General features: G+C 47.7%; 1 protein-coding gene across 3 annotated transcripts in view; it reads right to left on the bottom strand.

Annotated features, from left to right (window-relative positions):
* The window catches only part of FAM189A1 (family with sequence similarity 189 member A1), a 394185-nt gene that overhangs the window by 225003 nt on the left and 148875 nt on the right, over window positions 1-20307 (bottom strand). For all 3 annotated transcript variants that reach the window (XM_032259933.1, XM_032259934.1, XM_032259935.1), the window contains exon 2: window positions 4296-4352. In XM_032259933.1, the coding sequence (XP_032115824.1) occupies window positions 4296-4352 (57 nt within the window). The remainder of the gene's footprint in view (window positions 1-4295; window positions 4353-20307) is intronic.

Genomic DNA, 20307 nt, shown 5'->3' with positions numbered 1-20307 from the left:
CCCTCTCACGGGAAGATCAAAGGGGAATTACCGATTAGTAGTGTTTACTCTGGCCCTGGAACCTAAAGCTTTTAGTAAAACCATTCTCTTAACCATGTTAATTATCCACAAGCATGTTAACTTAGCACCTCTGTTGTAAAATTTGACAATGTGTGGATAACATGGGGAGTCTTGGTCTATTGGCTGCAGTCGCCCTCTGAAAGCAGCCGCTGACACCCCTGGCCCACCTGAATCGCTGTAATCGTGTGAGAGTATGTTATTCATCCGTCACTGAGTCAGGGTCTGCAGGCCAGACCTCCGCAGGTGGTGGCCAACATCTCACTGATGTGAGGATGAGGACACACAGGTCCCACCCAGTGAACCATTACTGCCGTTGTTTACAGCATTTTCTTTGGTATGATTCTGGATAGAACATCTTTGGCAAGTTTTCAAAACTCTGTGGTGATGATTCCTGTTTTGTGTCAATTCGGCTACACCACAGTGCCCAGATATGTGGTCAGACACTAGTCTGGATGTCGCTGTGAGAGTATTTTTTTGTTGTTGTTGTTCTTCCATGATTTTTTCCCCATTTATTTTATTGCATTTTAGGTTTTGGGGTACATGTGAAGAACATGCAAGATTGCTGCATAGGTACACACGTGGCAGTGTGATTTGCTGCCTTCCTCCCCATCACCTACATCTGGCATCTCTCCCCTTGCTCTCTCTCCCCAGCTCCCCACCCCCCACTGTCCCTCCCCTATTTCCCCCCAACTGACCCCAGTGTGTAGTGCTCCCCTCCCTGTGTCCATGTGTTCTCATCGTTCAACACCCGCCTATGAGTGAGAACATGCGGTGTTTGATCTTCTGCTCTTCTGTCAGTTTGCTGAGAATGATGGTTTTCAGGTTCATCCATGTCCCTACAAAGGACACAAACTCATCGTTTTTGATGGCTGCATAATATGAAAAAATGCTCATCATCACTGGTCATCAGAGAAATGCAAATCAAAACTACATTGAGATACCATCTGATGCCAATTAGAATGGCGATCATTAAAAAATCTGGAGACAACAGATGCTGGAGAGGATGTGGAGAAATAGGAACACTTTTACACTGTTGGTGGGAGTGTAAATTAGTTCAACCATTGTGGAAGACAGTGTGGCGATTCCTCCAGGACCTAGAAATAGAAATTCCATTTGACCCAGCAATCCCATTACTGGGTATATATCCAAAGGACTATAAATCGTTTTACTATAAGGACATGTGCACACGAATGTTCATTGCAGCACTGTTTACAATAGCAAAGACCTGGAACCCACCCAAATGCCCATCGATGATAGACTGGACAGAGAGTATTTTCATAGGTGAGATTAAATTTTAAGCCAGTAGACTCTGAACAAAGCAGGTCACCCTCCATAACGTAGGTGGGCTGCAGGCAGTCAGTGGAAAGAAGCAAGAGAAAAGGGCCGACCTCCTCCAGGAAGGAGGAGCTCCACCTGCCGCCTCCCGTCAGGCTCACGCTGCAGTTTCAGATCCACCCCCATCCCCAGCCTGCGGGCCAGCACTGCAGACTTTTCAATTCTCCATTCCCACAGCTGTGTGAGCCAATTCTTTAAAATAAATAAATCTACATACATACATATATATAAGTTATAATCTAGATATGTGTATATTCCTGTGAGTCTGCATGTGTGTATCTATCTCTATATCTGTATATCTCCTACTGGTTCTGTTTTTCTAGCACACCCTAATAGATCTTTACAGATTTTCCTCCCATCTGTTGTGAATGCCTTTTCTCCTCCTAAAGCCAAAGCCAAGGCTATCTCAATGGTCACGATACAGAGAGCGAGTTTTGCTAATGAATCAAAAGACTGCACTGTTGTGGTCAGTGCAATGGAAGAACATTCTTATGGTACAGATGAAAAACCACCCAGCAAACTCCCATCTACAGTGTGGAGCTGCCTCCAGGAAGCGCCTGTCCAGAGAGCCAGTGCCTGCCACTGCTACCTAGATGGGGCCTCATGACAAGCTCTCCTGAATGGTTTGAAAAGCAAGCCATGAATGTCACTTTCAGGTGAAGAAAATTCAGCTGCCAGGGTTCCTCTTCTGTTCTCTATTCCCTTCCACTGACTTGCAGTGGATCCCACAGGCCTAGGAAACACTAGGGCCCTCAGGTGAAAGGAACCAGGTCCTTGAGTCCCTCTGTGAAGGATGCAATCACCGGCTGAGCCTGCCCTGGACACAGGCCAGAGCAGCCTTGCCCTGAATTGAGCCACTGAAAGTCAGGGGGTTGCTGCAGCAGTTAATGTCACCCTAATGAAGTCCTAACCTCCCTACATAAGGCAAGGAAGTCAGTCCAGCTCGATGAACCCCTTCTCCTTTGCCTGGGGTTTGGGAGGAAATTAAGTCCATAGGAGGTCAGCCCTGACCACCTCCCAGAGAGGAGGCTGGCCCTGCTCCAACTACTGCCGCAGGGCTGGGGAGCAAGCAACCTCAACACTCTGCTCCCGAAGGTCCACCTGCTGCTGTGTCCTCCTACTGGGATGAGCCCTGAGACCCCGGCCTGCTCCCCTGGCTTCCCTGGGACATCCCTGAGCCACCTCCACAAGGAGTCATAACTCCTCTTCAGCTCCAAGCTCATGCATCCTGCGTGGCAAAATGCCGAGCCCCGTGAGATTCCTCATGCTGGGGCCAGGGCCGGGGGTGGTGTGCGGGGAAGACTGGGTGATGGACGTCACTCCTCTCTTGTCTTTCTGTCCACACACCCACTCTGCAGAAGGCGGCTTTTCCTTTGTTTGGAGAGCTTAATCTGTCTGCACCATGAAGGAGGGTGCGGAGGGATGAGGCAGCTGTCCCCGTGTCACTGAAGGCAGCGCAGTCGCCACACTGCACACCCCGAGGATGTCAACCCTGCAGTCAGCCTGTTCACTGCATTTCCCCTCTGCACCAAGAGCCAGCTTCAAAATAATCCAGCAAGAGGCTGGGTGGAGGTGCGGGGTGGGGAAATAATGACAAAATAAGAGAGGCCAGATGCTGACGTGCTGAAGCCAGATGAGGGGTACGCAGGGGTTCACTAGAGCAGTCTCTTCACTTTCATGTATGTTTGAAAGTTTCTAACTAAAAACATTTTTCTGAAAGGAAATGTCTTCTATGGGCCAAGATACAGCGGAAGAGGAGCCTCAGAGGACTGAAGGCCACTCCTGTCTTCCCTGATACCATTTCAGGGGTCGTGGTGACCTTCAGGAAGGAAGAGGTGTTTTCAACAGACAAATTTGCTTTTCGTTTCTATTCCCATTAATATGTAGTACACGTCATTATCTTCAAGTCTAATCACTTAAAGAAGAGATTTCAAATAATTGATTAACGTAAAGGAAGAAAAACGCCACGCTGTCTTTTTCATTACCTATCAAAACCCAGAAAACTTCTTCCAGCCCTGACACAGACACATACATATATTAATGATACACAGAGAAGAACAAGCATACAAATCAATAGACACAAATCTGTTCAGGGTATTTTTCCGAGGGAAAAACCATCATCCTCTCTCTCCATCTCCCATGTGGCCCGCTCCTTAGCACAATGCCAAGGCAATTCAAATAACTCCCTTTATTTTACTGTCAGAATTTTAGGATCCCTCAAACACACAAAAACCTAACACTTCTTGAACTCTGATAAAATACGTTCTGTTTGTGGAACCACACATGTGCATGCCTATGTGCATAAAGAGGCCTTAATGTCTACAAGAAATGCCTTTTTTTTTTTTTTTTTTTTTTTTGAGTCTCACTGTGTTACCAGGCTGGAGTGTAGTGGCACAATCTCGGCTCACTGCAACCTCTGCCTTGCGCCCGCCACCACGCCCGGCTAATTTTTGTATTTTTTAGTAGGGACGCGGTTTCACCATGTTGGCCATGCTGGTCTCAATTTCCTGATCTCATGATCTGCCCGCCTCGGTCTCCCAGAGTCCTGGGATTACAGGTGTGAGCAGCCACCACACCCAGCCACATTCACACTTTTAAAGTGCCCTTGTTCACGTCACACTCTGTCCTTACAGGAGGGCACCAAAACAAAACAAACGGAAAGAGGATGCCCTCGGAGCACCTCAGGAAGACACCGGGGAGCACTCTCAGAAGCACCTCCCATGAGAAACAGCGCTTCTCACTCAAGAGCCATCAGCTTTCAGCGGTGAGATTTTATCAAGCTCTGCTTCCCGCTGCCTGCAAAGAAGCTGGAATTCTCTTCGCCATTGCCTCTAACCTGCTTACACCCCTGAAGGTAGAAACCTGCTCCAGGGCCATCTGGAGACACAGGTGCCACTTACCACGAGGGAGAGAGGCCTCTTCCAGGAGACGACGCCTATGAGTCCCGACAGCAGCACCTGGAAGGACAAAAGGTACAGGAAGGTGAGACACTTCCAAAACCTTTCATGGACAATCAAAACACTGTGAACCGTTTCGACCTGGAGAAGGACGTGTGGAACACAGCATACACACAGGGGCGGGGCCACCATGAGTGGCATTTCCACAGCCTGCAGCCACTCTGAGAGGCACAATGGTCTCTCCGGGCACTATGACGGAGGGGTCACTTTATGTACTGCATTAGGTGGCCCAAGAGTGGGCGGCTTTCTGAAACATCCCACTGCTGGTCCTCGACGTGATCTGGCTGTGCTAGGTGCACACCTGTAATCCCAGCTACTCAGGGGGCTGAGGCACGAGAGTCACTTGAACCCGGGAGGTGGAGGTTACAGTGAGCCAAGATCATATCACTGCACTCCAGCAAGGGAGACAGAATGAGACTCCATCTCTAAATAAATAAGAGCACGATTTGGGGAAAAGGCAAAGGCAGCACCACCCATGGGCCACCCAGCCACCTTCGATGACTGCGTGGGTCCTGGGCACGGCGGGCCCTGCAGGGTCCTTCTCCCCTCTACACACTTGGCTCCCCTGACGCACGCCTCTCTGCCCCCTCCAGCCCCTACAAGCACCTCCCCGTCACTCATCACAGCTTCCCACCTCACCCGCAATATGTAGTATCTTCTGACAAGGCTCCGGAACTTTCTAGGCCCTGACTCCAAGCGGCCCACTCCTTTCCCAGGCCAAGTCCTGCCCTTGACCTTGCCTGGGGTCCCACCAGAAGTCACTCCCTCTCTTCTGGCTCCTCTCTACTGTCCCGATCACATGAATACGCTGTGATTTCTGTCCCTTAGAAGAACCACTGTTCAGCCCTGTGTCCAGCTCTTGGCCTGCCTGTCTCCTGGGAGGCCTCCCAAGTCCAGGCATCCCAAGGATGACACTGGCTCTGATCTCCACATTTCTGGCTTCCTGGTGTCCAGGAAGGGTCAATGGCTCATGGATACACAGTCACTTCCCACCCACTACCATCTATCTGGCTTCAGCCCCACAACTGCAAGGAAACTCTTCTCCCAATGTTGCCCCGCAGTCAGTGATCCCCATCACCTGCTGAGGGCTGAGGCTCCCTCCCACACCGGCTCCTGCAGCTCCTTGCTCCCCTGCGGCTTTTCCCACTTCCTGGGAGGTTGCTCTCCTCCACAGCCTCCCTCCCCGCCTCCTCCCTCTCCCCACCTCCTCCTGCTTCCCCAAGACCTGTGTCTCCTGAGCCCTTTGGCTCCTCTCCCCAGGGCTCTGTGGGGGCTGTCCTGGGGCTCCTCAAATGCCATCCACTGGTGTCTGTGCAGGTGATTCTCAGCCCATGACTCTGCCATGGCCACAGCATCACGCCATTCACAGCCTCCGCCCCTGGCATCTGTCCAACCCAACATGTCCAAAAAAGCGGCTGTGGCCTCTGCCTCAGAGCCCCACACTTCCTCTGGCAACCTCTGCTCTCCACAAGAGCACCCCTTCCTCCCAGTCACTCAAGCCCAAATCCTGGAGACCCTTTCCTCTCCCTCACCTCCGTGTCCAACCAGGAGGAACAAGAGGCTAAGGCTCCCTCTTCAACAGGACAACAAGTGAGGAGGCCACATTACAAGGAAAGTGTTTGCAGATCAGGTCTCCTGTGAAGACAAATCGCTCACACTTGCCACTGTGGCCACAGGCCAGGCAGCCAAGGCACTGGCTCGAAGGACTTGGCTGCATGTCCCCTGGACTCCAAAAGCACTGGCCAGACCCGGGAGGAGAGCAAGCTGCTGGCAGACCCACAAGGTCCCCTTGGGCACAGACTGCGGTTCACCCTCAACCACCTCCTCAAGGGGCAGGGCCACCTCTCAGACACAGCAGCCTCTATCACACCCAGCACCAGCCAGTGCAGTCTCGAGAACATCTGGCTATGCAGGGCGCAGTGGCTCACGCCTGTAATCCCAACACTTTGGGAGGCCAAGGAGGGCAGATCACTTGAGGTCAGGAGTTCGAAACCAGCTTGGTCAACATGGTGAAACCCTGCCTCTACGAAAAATACAAAAATTAGCCGCATTCGGTGATGGGCGCCTGTAATCCCAGCTACTCAGGAGGCTGAGGTAGGAGAATGGCTTCAACCTGGGAGGTGGAGGTTGTAGTGAGCCGAGATCATGCCATTGCACTCCAGCCTGGGTGACAAAAACTCCATCTCAAGATTAAAAAAAAACTTAAAAATTCTGGCTACAAAGCAACAGAAACATGAACCAAAGAGAGCCCACAGGGCTCTGCTCCCAAGCATTGCAAATTATTTTTTCTGTAATGCACACAAGTCCTCCAAACACAGTCAACAGCGACGGACAGCAGTTACAGCCATTTCCCACCTCCCGGGTACCCTCTCATGGCCATGCCACCCAGGCTCCTTGCCTTGCAGTCCAGCTTCAGCCCTAGGCAAATCCTTGACCAATGTCTCCCGTGTCTCTCTGGGGCTGTCTCACTAACTCTCCTTCCAAATGCCCCTGAACCTCTCTCTTGCCTTCTGTACCCAACACTTGAACCCGGTGGGCGTGCCATGTTCCTGGGTCACTTTACAGCCAGAGGATACTGGCCATTCTCAGAAGGAGTGGACCATTCCCCCTGGAGCTCTCACCATCATTTCATGCTTCTACCCCTACCTTCTTCTTTCGGCGAATTGCAAATTTCTGACCACAATGCCATTATGTTTTGAGCTCACGGTACAGTTTGGGGGCCACTCCGTCACAAAGCGTGATTCATTCTTCTGCTCAGCGCCCTCCACTTCCCAGTTCCTCTCTCTCCCCTCTGCCAGTGCTCTCCAGTTTCACCTGCCAATCACAGCCTTGACTACTCCCTCTCATCTCCACCTCCCCTCTCCCCACTGAAGCCATCCTGGACGCCTCTGCCCAATAAACCACATCTCCCTGGCCTGATAATCTAGGCCTACAAAGCTAGGTTCCTGATTTTCTAGCATCTGAAGCACCTTCCCTGGTGGCCCCGCTCCTGTCCAGGTCAATCCCCTACCTTGCAGTGGGCACCGGGTTCAGCCACAGTGCTGTGGTGGGCACTCATGCTCGGGCCAAGCCCCTTCTCCAGCCACATGCCACCTGATGCTGCTCCCTGTCACTGTGACTCCAGCCACCTGCCACTCTGGCCTCAGTTCATTATTTGTTTGTTTGGGAGTGGGACACTAGATTATTTTTCCAAAACATCTGCTTTCTCCCCAGACCTCTCCAGGAGGGGCAGCACAGACGTCCCTTCCCCCACTCCTTCTCAATACCAGAAACAATGTTCCAAACACCAAAGCCAGATAGACTGGGGGAGGCAGGATACTGCTAACAGAGAAAAGGCTTAGCCCTAACGAGGGAGGGCCTGCAGAGTGGCTTGAGGGAGGCTATTCACAGCCCAGTTGCTGGGATGCCTCCTCTCTGGAGAGGCCTGCTGTGGCCCACTGGAGACCAACGGCAGTTGGTGTAAAAGAAGCTGAGTCCCTGCTCTGAACCATAGGATCTTGAACTGTTTTTGCTCAATTCCAGCTACCAGCAAGGATTATGCTGCACGTTCTGACATCTCAGTAACCCTGTAGGGTTGATTTTGTACCACTCCCATGAGAAAAGGGGTCATGAACCTAGTTAGCCACGAAATTACTGCATCACGAAAACTTCATCCCATTTAATTTATCGGTATCATTACTGAGTCCGCAGTTCACAAAGAATATAGAGAAACTGAAGAGGGTTGGTGAAAAGTAACATACAATTAAACAGCTGTGGGAAAAAAAGCCAAATAGATTGGAGAAGGCAGGATGTTGCTCATGGAGAGGAGGCTGGACCTTGAGCACCATGAGCTGTCACAAAGACACCAAGTTGCTCTTTTCTCCACCTCCCCACCCAGCCTAATAGAGGAAAGAGATAAAATCGGAACAGAGGCAGAACTTCCTCTGTTGCAGGCCGCCGGGAAGTAATGGTATCCTTAGAGTCAAAGACCTGCCCATTTGATTGGTACCTGCCTGGACACAGAGCCCTGAAATAAATTAGCTCTTTAAATCTTGTCCTCTAACACTGAAAAGTTCTTTCATTTCCTAAAATTGAGAATGTCCTTCAGATCATCCAGTCTGGTCTAAAGGCAAATGATAGTGAAGGAAGTCCTTCTACAACAGTCTCGAAAGCCAAGTAAATTACTTTCCTGAAACGTATGGCAGATGGGTGCCCGAGAGCTACAGCGGTATCAATTTACCACTAAGAAGCCAGCATTCACTGTATCTGGAGAAAAAATCGTTGTTGCAAAAACAGAGCAAATAATATTCTGAGTCCAGCAACCCCCATCTTCCAAACCTTCTGGGCTGCAGCTCTGTGCTGTGCAATATTATTCCCAAAGCGTCCTGGAGTGGCTGATCTTCCTACTTCACCCCACCTCGATCCTCCTTGCTTTGGGTGTAGCTTTCTTTCTCTGGGTCTTGCTGGGGCCACAGAAGGCTGGCTGAGGCATACCGGCCTCTGCCATCTGTCTCTACCTGTGGGGACACACTCAATGCTACCCCCACCCTGTCCATGCTTTCTGTCCCCTCTTCTTGGAGCCACTCCCAACTCACCATTCCCAGCCTTTCATCCCAGGCTGCGGTCCAAACATTCTCCACACCATTTCCCTTTGGGGGCAATACCAACACATCACACTCATAATGTCCTGGAGAGAAGTTACCTTTCTTCTCAACCTAATGATAGAAAAAGAACTCTACAGCTTTCATTATCTTCTCAAGCAGAAGCAGAACTATAAACTGATGACAACATCGCCTCATCAGAGACAAAAACTCTATTAGTGTGAAAGTGTTTAAAAATATTCTAAATAACTCATGAGTCAAAAGGAACCGAAAGGTGAAATACACCATTGTCTGTTCTGTTGTAACGCATGCTTCTCTGATGCACATTCTCTCTTAAGTGCTCGGCAACAAACTCATTTGTCCTGGGCCTGCCCTGCGAGATGCTGCCTTCTCGTGGGGCTGTTTACTCTGACATTAGGGTAGCTGCCGGATTTTGTTACTTAGTGGGTTATTAAGTAGCACATATATTATTGTAATACATCTAAAAAATATTTTTAGTTTAAAATTTTCAAAATAATTGGTTTCCTTTGTAATATTTTTATTTCCCGCTTTTAAAAAACCTTATTCTGAGAAGGGGTCCACAGGCTTCACTAGACTGTCATGCCAAAAGTTATGACCCCGATGATTAAATTTCCTTTAGAGCAAATCTTTTGGTGATAAACTCCCATGTTTGGTTTATCTGTAAATGTCTTACTTCAACTTGATGCTTGAAAAAGTTATGCTGGAAACACCCTAGGTTGACAGCTGTGTCCCTCACCAGTTTGAAACTACTGTACTGTTTTCCGGCTTCCACTGATGCAGTCAAAAGTCAGCTGTCCTCATTCTCTAAAGACTTTTGAGATAATCTAATACTAAAGGCCAGGGCCTTCAGTATTCAGAGCTTTTTGCATGGTATGTCTAGGTGTGGATTTCTTTTTATCTTCTTTGAGAGACACTGTGCTAATGAATCTGTGAACGTATATTTACTAGTTTTGGAAATTTTATAGCCAGTGTCTCTTGAAATATTGTATCTTCTCCATCTTCTTTACCAGGGACTCCAATAGCTCAACTGGTAAAGACTCTGGTCTTTCACATTCCATCCTCCAAATGTCTCGGTTTTTCTTCCACATATTCCCTGCACATGTCATGCATGACTTAATTCTGGTTACTTTCTTTAGATAGATTTTTTAGATCACCAATTGTCTCTGCACTATGTCTAATCAGCTGTTGAACTATATAACTGCACTTGTTCAGAAAATTTCAGTGATTATATCTCACATAACTAGGAATTCTACTTTTATTTTATTCTCAAAGGTAATTATTTCAAATAGTTCCTTGCTGTGTGCTCATCTTTATGACTTTAAATGTTTCATACTCAAATGTTTTAGATTCCAAGATACAAGGTCCCAGGAAGGCATCAAATTCTGGCCTTTGTTGTCTCATTGTGGCTTGCTTTCTTTGATGCTTGGGCGTGTGGAAGTATTTGACTATGTATGCATTGCTTGCTGGCACAGAGGGAAACATGAAAAAAAAAAACATGTTTCAGGCTGGTCTTAAACTCCTCAGCCCAAGCGATCCTCTCCTACCTCCAGCCTGGGTGACAGAGCAAGATTCCATCTCAAAAATAAAATATGAAATAAAATTAAATGATTCTGAATAGTGAGGTATGCAGAATTACAAGATGGCCCCCAACGTCCCCACTACCTGGTATGCATGCCCTGTAAAATCCCCTCCCATTGGCCGTGGGTGGGACTGTGAATAGGCTGGAATACAGTATGTGATGAGGTTTCGCTGCCTGACAATGGTGGATGGGAAGTCCCAAATCAGTTTGCTGTTGAGTTCATCAAAAGGGAAGTGCTCTTGGGTGTGCCTGACCTAATCAGGCAAGCCTTTTGGTTCTGGGCCCTTTGTGAAGTCCTGATTTGAGGTTCTGCTGCTGGTCTTGAAGAAGTGGGCTGCCGTGCCATGAGATGCCTCTAAGAGCTGCCAACTTCCCCACCCACAGCTTGCAAGGAAGCAGGGCTGAGTCACACAGCCCCCAAAATGAATTCTGTCAACAACCTGAAGGAGTTTGGAAGGGGATCTTTCCCTCATCAAGCCTTTGGATGAAGCCTCGCCTCGATTTCAGCCTGCAGACCCTGAGGACAGGACCCAATTAAAACATTCCAGAATCCCAGCCCTTAGGAACTCTGAAATACTAAGTTTGAACTGTTCGATCCTGCTATGCTTGTGGCAATTTGCCACCTAACAATAGAAAACTAATGTATCTAGCTAATAAAAGTAAAAAGGAAAAACAAAATCAGGTTATAAACATTGGGAAGAGGAAGCGAAATCATTACTATTTGAAAATAACATGATTATCTCACTAGAAAACTCAATGGAATTGATCCAGAAGAATAAGAAACCGTAAGAAAATTCAGTATGTTATCTGGTTACAAAATCAGTATGTTGAAAATTATAATTCTATAGTTGTCCCCTGAACAAGAGGGGCGTTGGGGTGCCAACCTCCTGTGCAGTCCAAAACCTATGTAAAACCTTTTGACTCCTCCAAAATTTACCTGCTAATAGCCTACTGTTGACTGGAAGTCTCATCGATCACATACACAGTTGATTAACACATATTTTGTATGTTGTATGTATTCTGTATGCTCTATTCTTATAATAAAGTAAGTTAGAGAAAAAGAAATGCTATTGAAAAACTCATAAGGAAGAGAAAATATATTTACTATTCATTAAGCGGAAGGAGATCATCATAAAGGCCTTCATCCTTGTCATCCTCCTGTTGAGTAGGCTAAGGAGGAGAAGGAAGAAGAGGAGGACTTGGTCTTGCCATTTCAGGGTGGCAGAGGTGGAGGAGAATCCACGTATAAGTGCACCCATGCTGTTTAAACCCATGTTGTCCAATCAATATTTATTGTGCACTGAATATATGCCAGATATACCTACTAAGCTTTTATAGTTTATCCTGACAACCTGAATAGGTATGTGTGATTCCTGTGCCTATGCACAGATGTGAAAATTAAAGCACAAAGAGGTTAAGTGACGGGCAGTGTTAGGACACAAGCTCTTAAACTATAGACAAATAGCTTTCCTACATATGTGCAGGCAAAGATTGTCTAGAAACGAGAATACACGCTGGGCACAGTGGCTCACACCTGTAATCCCAGCACTGTGGGAGGCCGAGGTAGGCAGATTACTTGAAGTCACGAGTTTGAGACCAGCTGGCCAACATCGTAAAACCCTGTCTCTACTAAAAACACAAAAATTAGCCCGGCATGGTGGCATGCGCCTGTAATCCTAACTACTCGGGAGGCTGAGGCAGAATCACTTGAACCCAGGAGGTGGATGTTGCAGCGAGCTGAGATCACGCCACTGCACTCCAGCCTGGGTTCCATCTCAAAAAAAAAAAAAAAAAAAAGAAAAGAGAATACAATTAAAAATTCCATTTATAATGGTAAGCAAAAAGGTGGAATATCTTAGAATAAACAGATTTAATAAAAGGTGAGCAGGAGCAATTTCAAAGAATCCTTAAACATCTACTGGGGAGCATAAAAGACTTCATGATTAGACGGGGGAAAATTCATTTTTTAAATATAAAGGCTAAATAATGTATAAGTTCCATGCAATTCTAATTAAAATGCTGAAAAGAGGAGAAGAATATGTATATGCAGTAAGAAGTGCTAGGGGAACTGGCTAGCCACTTGGAAAGAAATGAAACTTAATCTCTATGTTTTAACATTAAAACAAATTCCAGAGAAATCAAAGAGTAACATATAAATTAAAACATAAATATTTGAGAAATTTGTAAAAGAATCTTGAAAAGAAGTAAGTCCTTTGAGGCACCACACAATTTTGAGTCATAATAGAAACAATTAATGAATTTTAAATGTCTATGTTTATAGTTTAAAAAAAAAACCCACATTTGTATGTGGTAGAAGGAATCTGTGTTCTCAATCCCAGGGCCTTCCTGCATTAGAAGAACAAGTCTGTGCCTTTGACGTGTGAGGTCGGAGCCTCCTCTAGAATGGGTGGAGTCCTGTCCCATCCCAGAATAAGTTTGGCCATGGGACTCGCCTGGCAGTGGTGGGTGGAAGTGGCACGTGCCATTGCCCCGGGGCTTCCAATGTATCACGTGCTCCCTCCTGCCTTCCTCCTTACCCAGGTGGCCAATGCCCGTGAAAGCCTGGGCCCCAGAATGAACACACGGCACAGACACCAACCCCATGAGAAGCCTGCAGCCCAAAGTGGAGCAACCCCAGCTGACCTGCAAACCCAGAGGAGAAAATCATAGCTCGCTGCTGTCAACCACTGCATTTTGGTGTGGTTTTTAATGTAGCATTATTGTGAAAAGAACCAATGAACACACTTGTGGTTTAAAAAGGCCCATAAAGCCAAAGGCTGCTTTCGAATGGGAAAAATCTTTATAATACTTCAACAGACAAAAGTCTGCTGTTCTTAATTTACAAAGGGCTCATAAAAATTAATTTAAAAATTGAAAAAATGCCTGAATACTATGAATAGGACATTCACATTTTTAGTGAATAAACACATAACAGAATGCATATAAACCTACTCGACTTTTTATAAGCAAGTGAAAACAGTAAGATAAGTATTTTTTATCAACCAGACTGGAAACATTTTGGTGAAGTTTTGGTAAAACCCAGTGATGGCAAAGGGCAGAGGGGAAAGAAAGTTCCTCTTAAGCATTTCTGATGTTGGCATAATTCGACGTAGAATTCCTTGGGGACAATTTCATTGCATCTCTCAAAATAAACCACTGAACTCAGTGGTTTCACTTCTGGGAATTTAACCTGTGGATACACTACCAGAAATATGCCAGCCTATTTACGCAAGGACGTTTACTGCAAAAACCTGAACCAGTGAGTAGCAATAAAGGTCTAGATAAATAAACTTTGATATTTACATAGAACATGAATATACGCATTACGAAGTCTGAGGTGGATCCGTCTATGCCAATGTGGAATGATCTTGAAGACAAATGACAAGCAAGACACAGCCCAGTGTGCAATGAAGGATCACTATTTGTGTAAACAAGCAGGAATGGCTGAACGTATTTACCATGTAAACTTTTCTCTCTGGAGTGATGCACAAGAAGCCTAACAATGGGAAACTGGATTAGGGAGGAGGCGAGGGGAAACTTGCTTTTAAATGTGTAACTTTCTGTGATATTAACCTTTAATCCCTGCACGTATTATGTAATGCATTTAAACTCTGCATACCATTAAACCTAGAATTCTGCTTCTGAGAATTCCCAGTATTAACCAAAGGCTTATTTCTTATTCTGGAAACTGAAAACAACCAAGGTGTGCAGCTAGAGGAAATTACATATATTCATTGGGCCCTTCCCAGTTGCTGACATTAAATCATGTTACAGACAGACACACACACACACACACACACACACACACACACACACACACACACACACACTCTTATGTTTATGTATTTTTTTTTTGGAGACAGGGTCTCCCTCTGTAACCCAAGCTAGAGCACAGTGGCATGATCACAGCTCACTGCAACCTCCATCTCCCGTGCTCAAGTGATCCTCCCACTTCAGCCTCCCAAATAGCAGGAGATTACAGGCGTGCGTCACCTAGCTAATTTTTGTATCTTTTGTAGAGAGAAGGTTTCACTACGTTGCCCAGGCTGGTCTCGAACTCCTGGCTCAAGTGATCCTCTCACTGTAGCCTCCCAAAGTGCTGGGATTAAAGGCGTGAACCACTGTGCCAGGCCACGGAAGAATATTTAATGCCAAGTAGAAATGTTCACACTAAATGAAAGAAGGAGGAAAAGCAGGTTACAAAATGGTTTGGAAGGTAAATAATTTCCCTTCTGAGAAGTAAACAAATACGTAAAGGAAATCAGCAGCCTCGTCTCAAAGTTACCGTGGTTATCTCCAGACAGTGGGATTTTGGCTTCCTCTATTTTTCTACTTCCCATGGATGATGCGTAACAGAGAAAACACGTTATTAAAACCTAAGCCAGCGACAGCTGGTTCTGTCTCCTCCTAAGTGAGGAGGCATAACCCACGTCAGTGGGCACTAACTCCCTCTAATGCTCCCATCAGCAGGTGGGAGAGGCGGACGGGGCCAGACAAATGCCAGCACTTGAACATGAGGGCCATTGGCTTCAGAACAGGTATGGAAAGGCTCTGGAAACAATGATGGCCAGTCTGAGTGAGGGGCAGGAAACCAGAATCCCTGCACCATGACGGGGTCCAGGGTGGCAAGATGACCAAGAAGGTGTGTGGGGAACTGAAGGGGGCTGATCTGCCCAGAAGCTGGTCAGCCAGGTGGCCATGTGCAGTTCTATGTGGGCTGCTCCTTGATGGAGAATAATGAGAATTTCAAACATAAATGCAAGCTTCAAGAATAAATTCCAACCAGCACACAAATGTATTCAAGAGCCTCTACCTCCTCCCTTTCTCAACCCATTGTCAGAAAAAACATATGAAGTGGGAAGGTAGATTGCCCTGCTTGAAAAAGAGTATTATATAAACCATTTGCAAATGATTTTTATTCTTTTCTTTTAGAAATCTCCTCATGGCACAATAATAAAAACAATGTATTTGTTGATACAGAACATTAATTCCATTAAAACTGCATTATGTGTAATGAAAAGCTATCAGAGTATAATTATGCAAGCAAATTCACAGACCCACATCAACTTTTAAATCCACTGGAACTACAATAGGAACTGAACCTGTCTGGAAGACAAATTGCTCTTTCATTTCCAAATCATTATGACTAAAGGCTACTGTAGTAATGTCATAAGTCACACACTATTTATGCAAACTCTCAAATCCAGGACTGTTACCTAAAGATGCCTCTGCCCGGGTTTTCCCAGGACCATCCTGTTCTCAGACCCAGAGGCTATGCACCCATTCCTGACTTAGCCCCAAAGCAGGCTCCCTTCTCAGAATTATTGCCCAGAGAGCCCAGCTGTACCTGAAGGGAGCCTGGCTGCATCCTGAAGAGGTGCCCCCAGGAGCTGCTGAGTGGCCAGAGAAAGCTGCAAGACAGCAGCACTGTGGGTGCTGGTGCCCTAGCCCGTGGTCCTGTAGCTGTTCCTGCCCATGCTGGGTAATGAGCGGTTTAGGGGTTGAGGGGAGGCAGAGGAGACCCCCACCCATGGAGTGAGCTCAGTGAGGCAGGAGGGGTGGGCAGGGACCCTCTGAGCCAGAAGATGTGAAACTTACCCCAGGGGTTGAAGAAAGTCTGTGAAGGGCACAGTGTCATTGGGTGGGGCGAGTGACATGGTCAGATTTGCATTTTAAAAAGACAATTCTGCAGGTGGAAAACAGGTTAGAAGTAGCCAGGAATGAGGGCGGGGAGGCCTTTGTAGGGCTCTTACAGTAGCTCAGGTGCCAGTTGGCAGCCAGGCACCAGGTGGAGGGAGGAACTGGGGGCTAGGGCCCAGGGTGAGCTGGTTGGTAGATGACCCTGAACTTGGATGGATTTGAGAGTGAGATAGGGTAGGGGAGGGACATGGGGCACCTGGGATCCTGACAGGCACATCTGGGTGAATGGGGCCTCTGGTGGAGGTAGGACAGGCTCCAGGAGCACTGGTTGTATTGAGTCAGGCTGCTGGGGAGGCGTCCGTCACATTTCCATCAGGCCAGTGAGTGCACACAGGCATCTGGGAGGAAGAGAGGCTTGGGAGAGGCTTAGGGGCATCCTGCAGGATGGAGCTCCAGAGGAAACAGGCTCTCCCCAGGATAGATGCTGTGAGGAGCTAAGGGGAGGTGTGGGGGAGATGGATGGGAAGAGGGAGCGCTTGCTATGGAGCATCTGCGGAGAGTGAGGGGGGGAGGAAGCAAGGGGGTGGCCAAAGCAGGAGGGCGTTCCTTCTGTAAAGCAGGAGCTAGATCAGTGTCAGCCGGGTGAGCGCTGAAGGGGGTTCCTGGGACTCAGCAAACTAGAACTGACCAGACATGGAGTTCTGCCTGTGCCAGCCAGAGGAAGGGGAACAGGAGTCGGCAGTGGAGATGGCTGTTACAAGGGTGCTGGGGCCACTTAGTCAGATGGGGGGGTTCCCTTCATGTCACCAGCATGGCACGAGCTGTCCAGACCCCTACTATGTTTGGGGATCCTAGAAGTGTGTAAAACCAAGAGTGGACACATGTGATGAGTGAAGGGCATAGATCGTGTCCCTGCCCGGGGAGTGTCTTTTCACCCTGGGCTATCATCAGTGGGAATGGGCGGCCCTGGACGTACTCCTGTGCACTGCCCCCTTTCTCCCCTGTCCTGATGGCCTTCTGCCTCCTCTCAGAACCTTGTGGAGACAGAAGACAGGCTGCACTCCAGTCTGTGTGTGGCACTGCCCAGTGTGAGAGCAGATGGCAGGAGGGCCAGCTGGGTGTAGTACCTGCAACAGGGAGGAAGGAGAGCAGCCTGCATGCCCTGCAGGGGCCAGCCCGGGGCAGCAGAGCAGGGCAGAGCTCCCAGGCTAGGGCAGAAGACTGGGAGTGCACCCCAAGCCTCTCTTCCTCCCAGATGCCTGTGTGCACTCACTGGCCTGATGGAAACGTGACGGACGCCTCCCAAGCAGCCTGACTCAATACAACCAGTGCTCCTGGAGCCTGTCCTACCTCCACCAGAGGCCCCATTCACCCAGATGTGCCTGTCAGGATCCCAGGTGCCCCATGTCCCTCCCCCACGCTATCTCACTCTCAAATCCATCCAAGTTCAGGGTCATCTACCGACCAGCTCACCCTGGGCCCCAGCCCCCAGTTCCTCCCTCCACCTGGTGCCTGGCTGCCACCTGGCACCTGAGTTACTGTAAGAGCCCTACAAAGGCCTCCCCGCCCTCATTCCTGGCTACTTCTAACCTGTTTTCCACCTGCAGAATTGTCTTCTTAAAATACAAATCTGACCATGTCACTCGCCCCACCCAATGACACTGTGCCCTTCAGGGACTTTCTTCAACCCTTGGGGTAAGTTTCACATCTTCTGGCTCAGAGGGTCCCTGCCCACCCTTCCTACCTCATCCAGCTCACTCCATGGGTGGGGCTCTCCTCTGCTTCCCCCTCAACCCGCAAACAGCTAATTACCCAGCATGGGCAGAAACAGCTACAGAACCGCAGGCTAGGGCATCAGCACCCACAGTGCCACTTGCAGGTACACCTGTCTCCTGCCACTCAGCAGATCCCAGGGGCCTGGGGCACGCCTGTTTCATCTCAGAGTGCCCACCGGAGCACGGGCCTGGCACCACAGCACACATGAGAGTGAAGGCTTTCAGCACAGACAAGCTCGGACAGTGCCGGCCTTAGGATGGGAGGCTTTATGCCCACGCTCCTGCCTGGTTCCGCAGCCCCACAGAGGCAGGAGGTCCTGAGGGCAGTGTGCTGACTTTTCCCCTTTATTTTATAACCAAAGCAATGCAAGTTCAATATATAAGTTAGGAAAGGCAAGTAAGCTGAAGGAAAATAGTGAAGCTATCTACATTCACATGGCTTCTCCTCTAACTCCTGTTAACATGTGGCTGGGTTCTATTTACATCGGTTCTTATAAAAATTGGGTCATCACGCTGTCAATAACATTTTCTCATGACCATAGAATGGGTCATGATCACCACGTTACACCCTGTAGGTATTCACAGGCATCATCTTAATGGTTGAATGGGACTCCATTGCATAAAAATACAAAATACTCCTGACCTATTATTCTATAAATATTTGGAATCACAAACATATGTGAAAAATATATTTTTGAACAAGCTTATAAGAAGATGAATATAAGCCTGTGATAGCACTTTGGGAGGCTGAGTTGGGTGGATCACTTGAGGCCAGGAGTTAAAGACCAGCCTGGCTAACATGGCAAAACCCCATCTCTACTAAAAATAAAAAAAATTAGCCAAGCATGGTGGGGGGCACCTGTAATTCCAGCTCCTCGGGTGGCTGACGCAAGAGAATCACTTGAACTTGAGAGGTGAAGTCTGCAGTGAGCCAAGATCATGCCACTGCATGCCAGCCTGGGAGACAGAGCAAGACTCTGTCTCAAAATTTTTAAAAAAGAACATTTAAAAAAATATATGAAATACATGAATATATAAAAATGCATTTCGTTTTTTCTGATCTAGTCATTCTTACACAATTTGAAAAGTCAAAACTGTTCTGTAGAGAGGCTGCCGCTTACAACAAATAGTTTTGCCTGTTTCTTCCATTTACTTTCACATTTCTCAACTTGATGCTTTGATTGACTTCTGACTATGAAAGTTGAGGATTCTCACTTTCCCCAACACACAGCAGACACAGCCAAATTCAGACACTCGCTCTCCCTCTCCTCCTCACTTTCCCAATCCCAATATAGCAACAACCCACCTTCTGATATTTTAGCATTCAGTATTGACATTATTATGACTACGTAAATGTTATCCATCACTAAGTCACAGGAGTACTACAATCACAGTGCCTTTAAAAAAATCACATCACAATATGTAACTGGGGTTAACTGCCTCATTTTTCACTTAAATCTACGCGTCACACATCACTTAACAACGGAGCCATGTTCTGAGAAGGGCATCCTTAGGCCATTTCATCATTGGGTGAACCTCAGAGTGCACTTACACAAACCCAGATGGCAGAGCCCACTACACACCTAGGCTGTGTGGGGTGGCCTAGTGCTCCCAGGCTGCAAACTTAGGCAGCATGATACTGTCCTGAACACTATGGGCAACTCTAACGCAATGGTGAGGGCTTGCATATTTAACACACTGCAACATAATAAACATAACAAATAAAACCATGGTATTAGAATCTTATGGGACCACCATTGTATACACAGCCTGCCATTAACAGAAGCATCCGTGTGTGGTGTATGACTGTGTATCTATCAAAAATTCATCCCAGTTTTCCGACAGCCGTGAGGTCTCCCTCACCAGGTGTGAGCATATGAAGTCTATCAAAAAATTATGGAGCAGGCCGGGGGCAGTGGCTCACGCCTGTAATTCCAGCACTTTGGAAGGCTGAGGCAGGCAGATCACAAGGTCAAGAGATCGAATTCATCCTGGCCAACATGGTGAATTCCCATCTCTACTAAAAACACAAAAATTGGCTGGGTGGGGTAGTGCATGCCTGTAGTCTCAGCTACTCCGGAGGATGAGGCAGGATAATCGCCTGAACCTGGGAGATGGAGGTTGCAGTGAGCCGAGATCGCACCACTGCACTCCAGCCTGGTGACAGAGCCAGACTCTGTCTCAAAAACAAACAAACATACAAACAAACAATATTACGGAGCAAACCAAGAAAAAAGAAGACATGGGCTCAAGAAAACAGAGGCTCCAGCCTATGAGAGAGGTGAAGGAGAGTCAAAGGTCCAGGGAAGTCCCTGGGAGCCATGGGGCACCAGGTCAGTGCACAGCTAGGGAAGGGGAAG

The sequence above is a fragment of the Sapajus apella genome, unplaced genomic scaffold (assembly GCF_009761245.1).
Source record: "Sapajus apella isolate SASKATOON/1434 unplaced genomic scaffold, GSC_monkey_1.0 scaffold113, whole genome shotgun sequence".
NCBI classification, from domain to species: domain Eukaryota; kingdom Metazoa; phylum Chordata; class Mammalia; order Primates; family Cebidae; genus Sapajus; species Sapajus apella.
The sequence above is the reverse complement of the archived record's forward strand: the minus strand, read 5'-3'. Positions and strand labels throughout refer to the sequence as shown.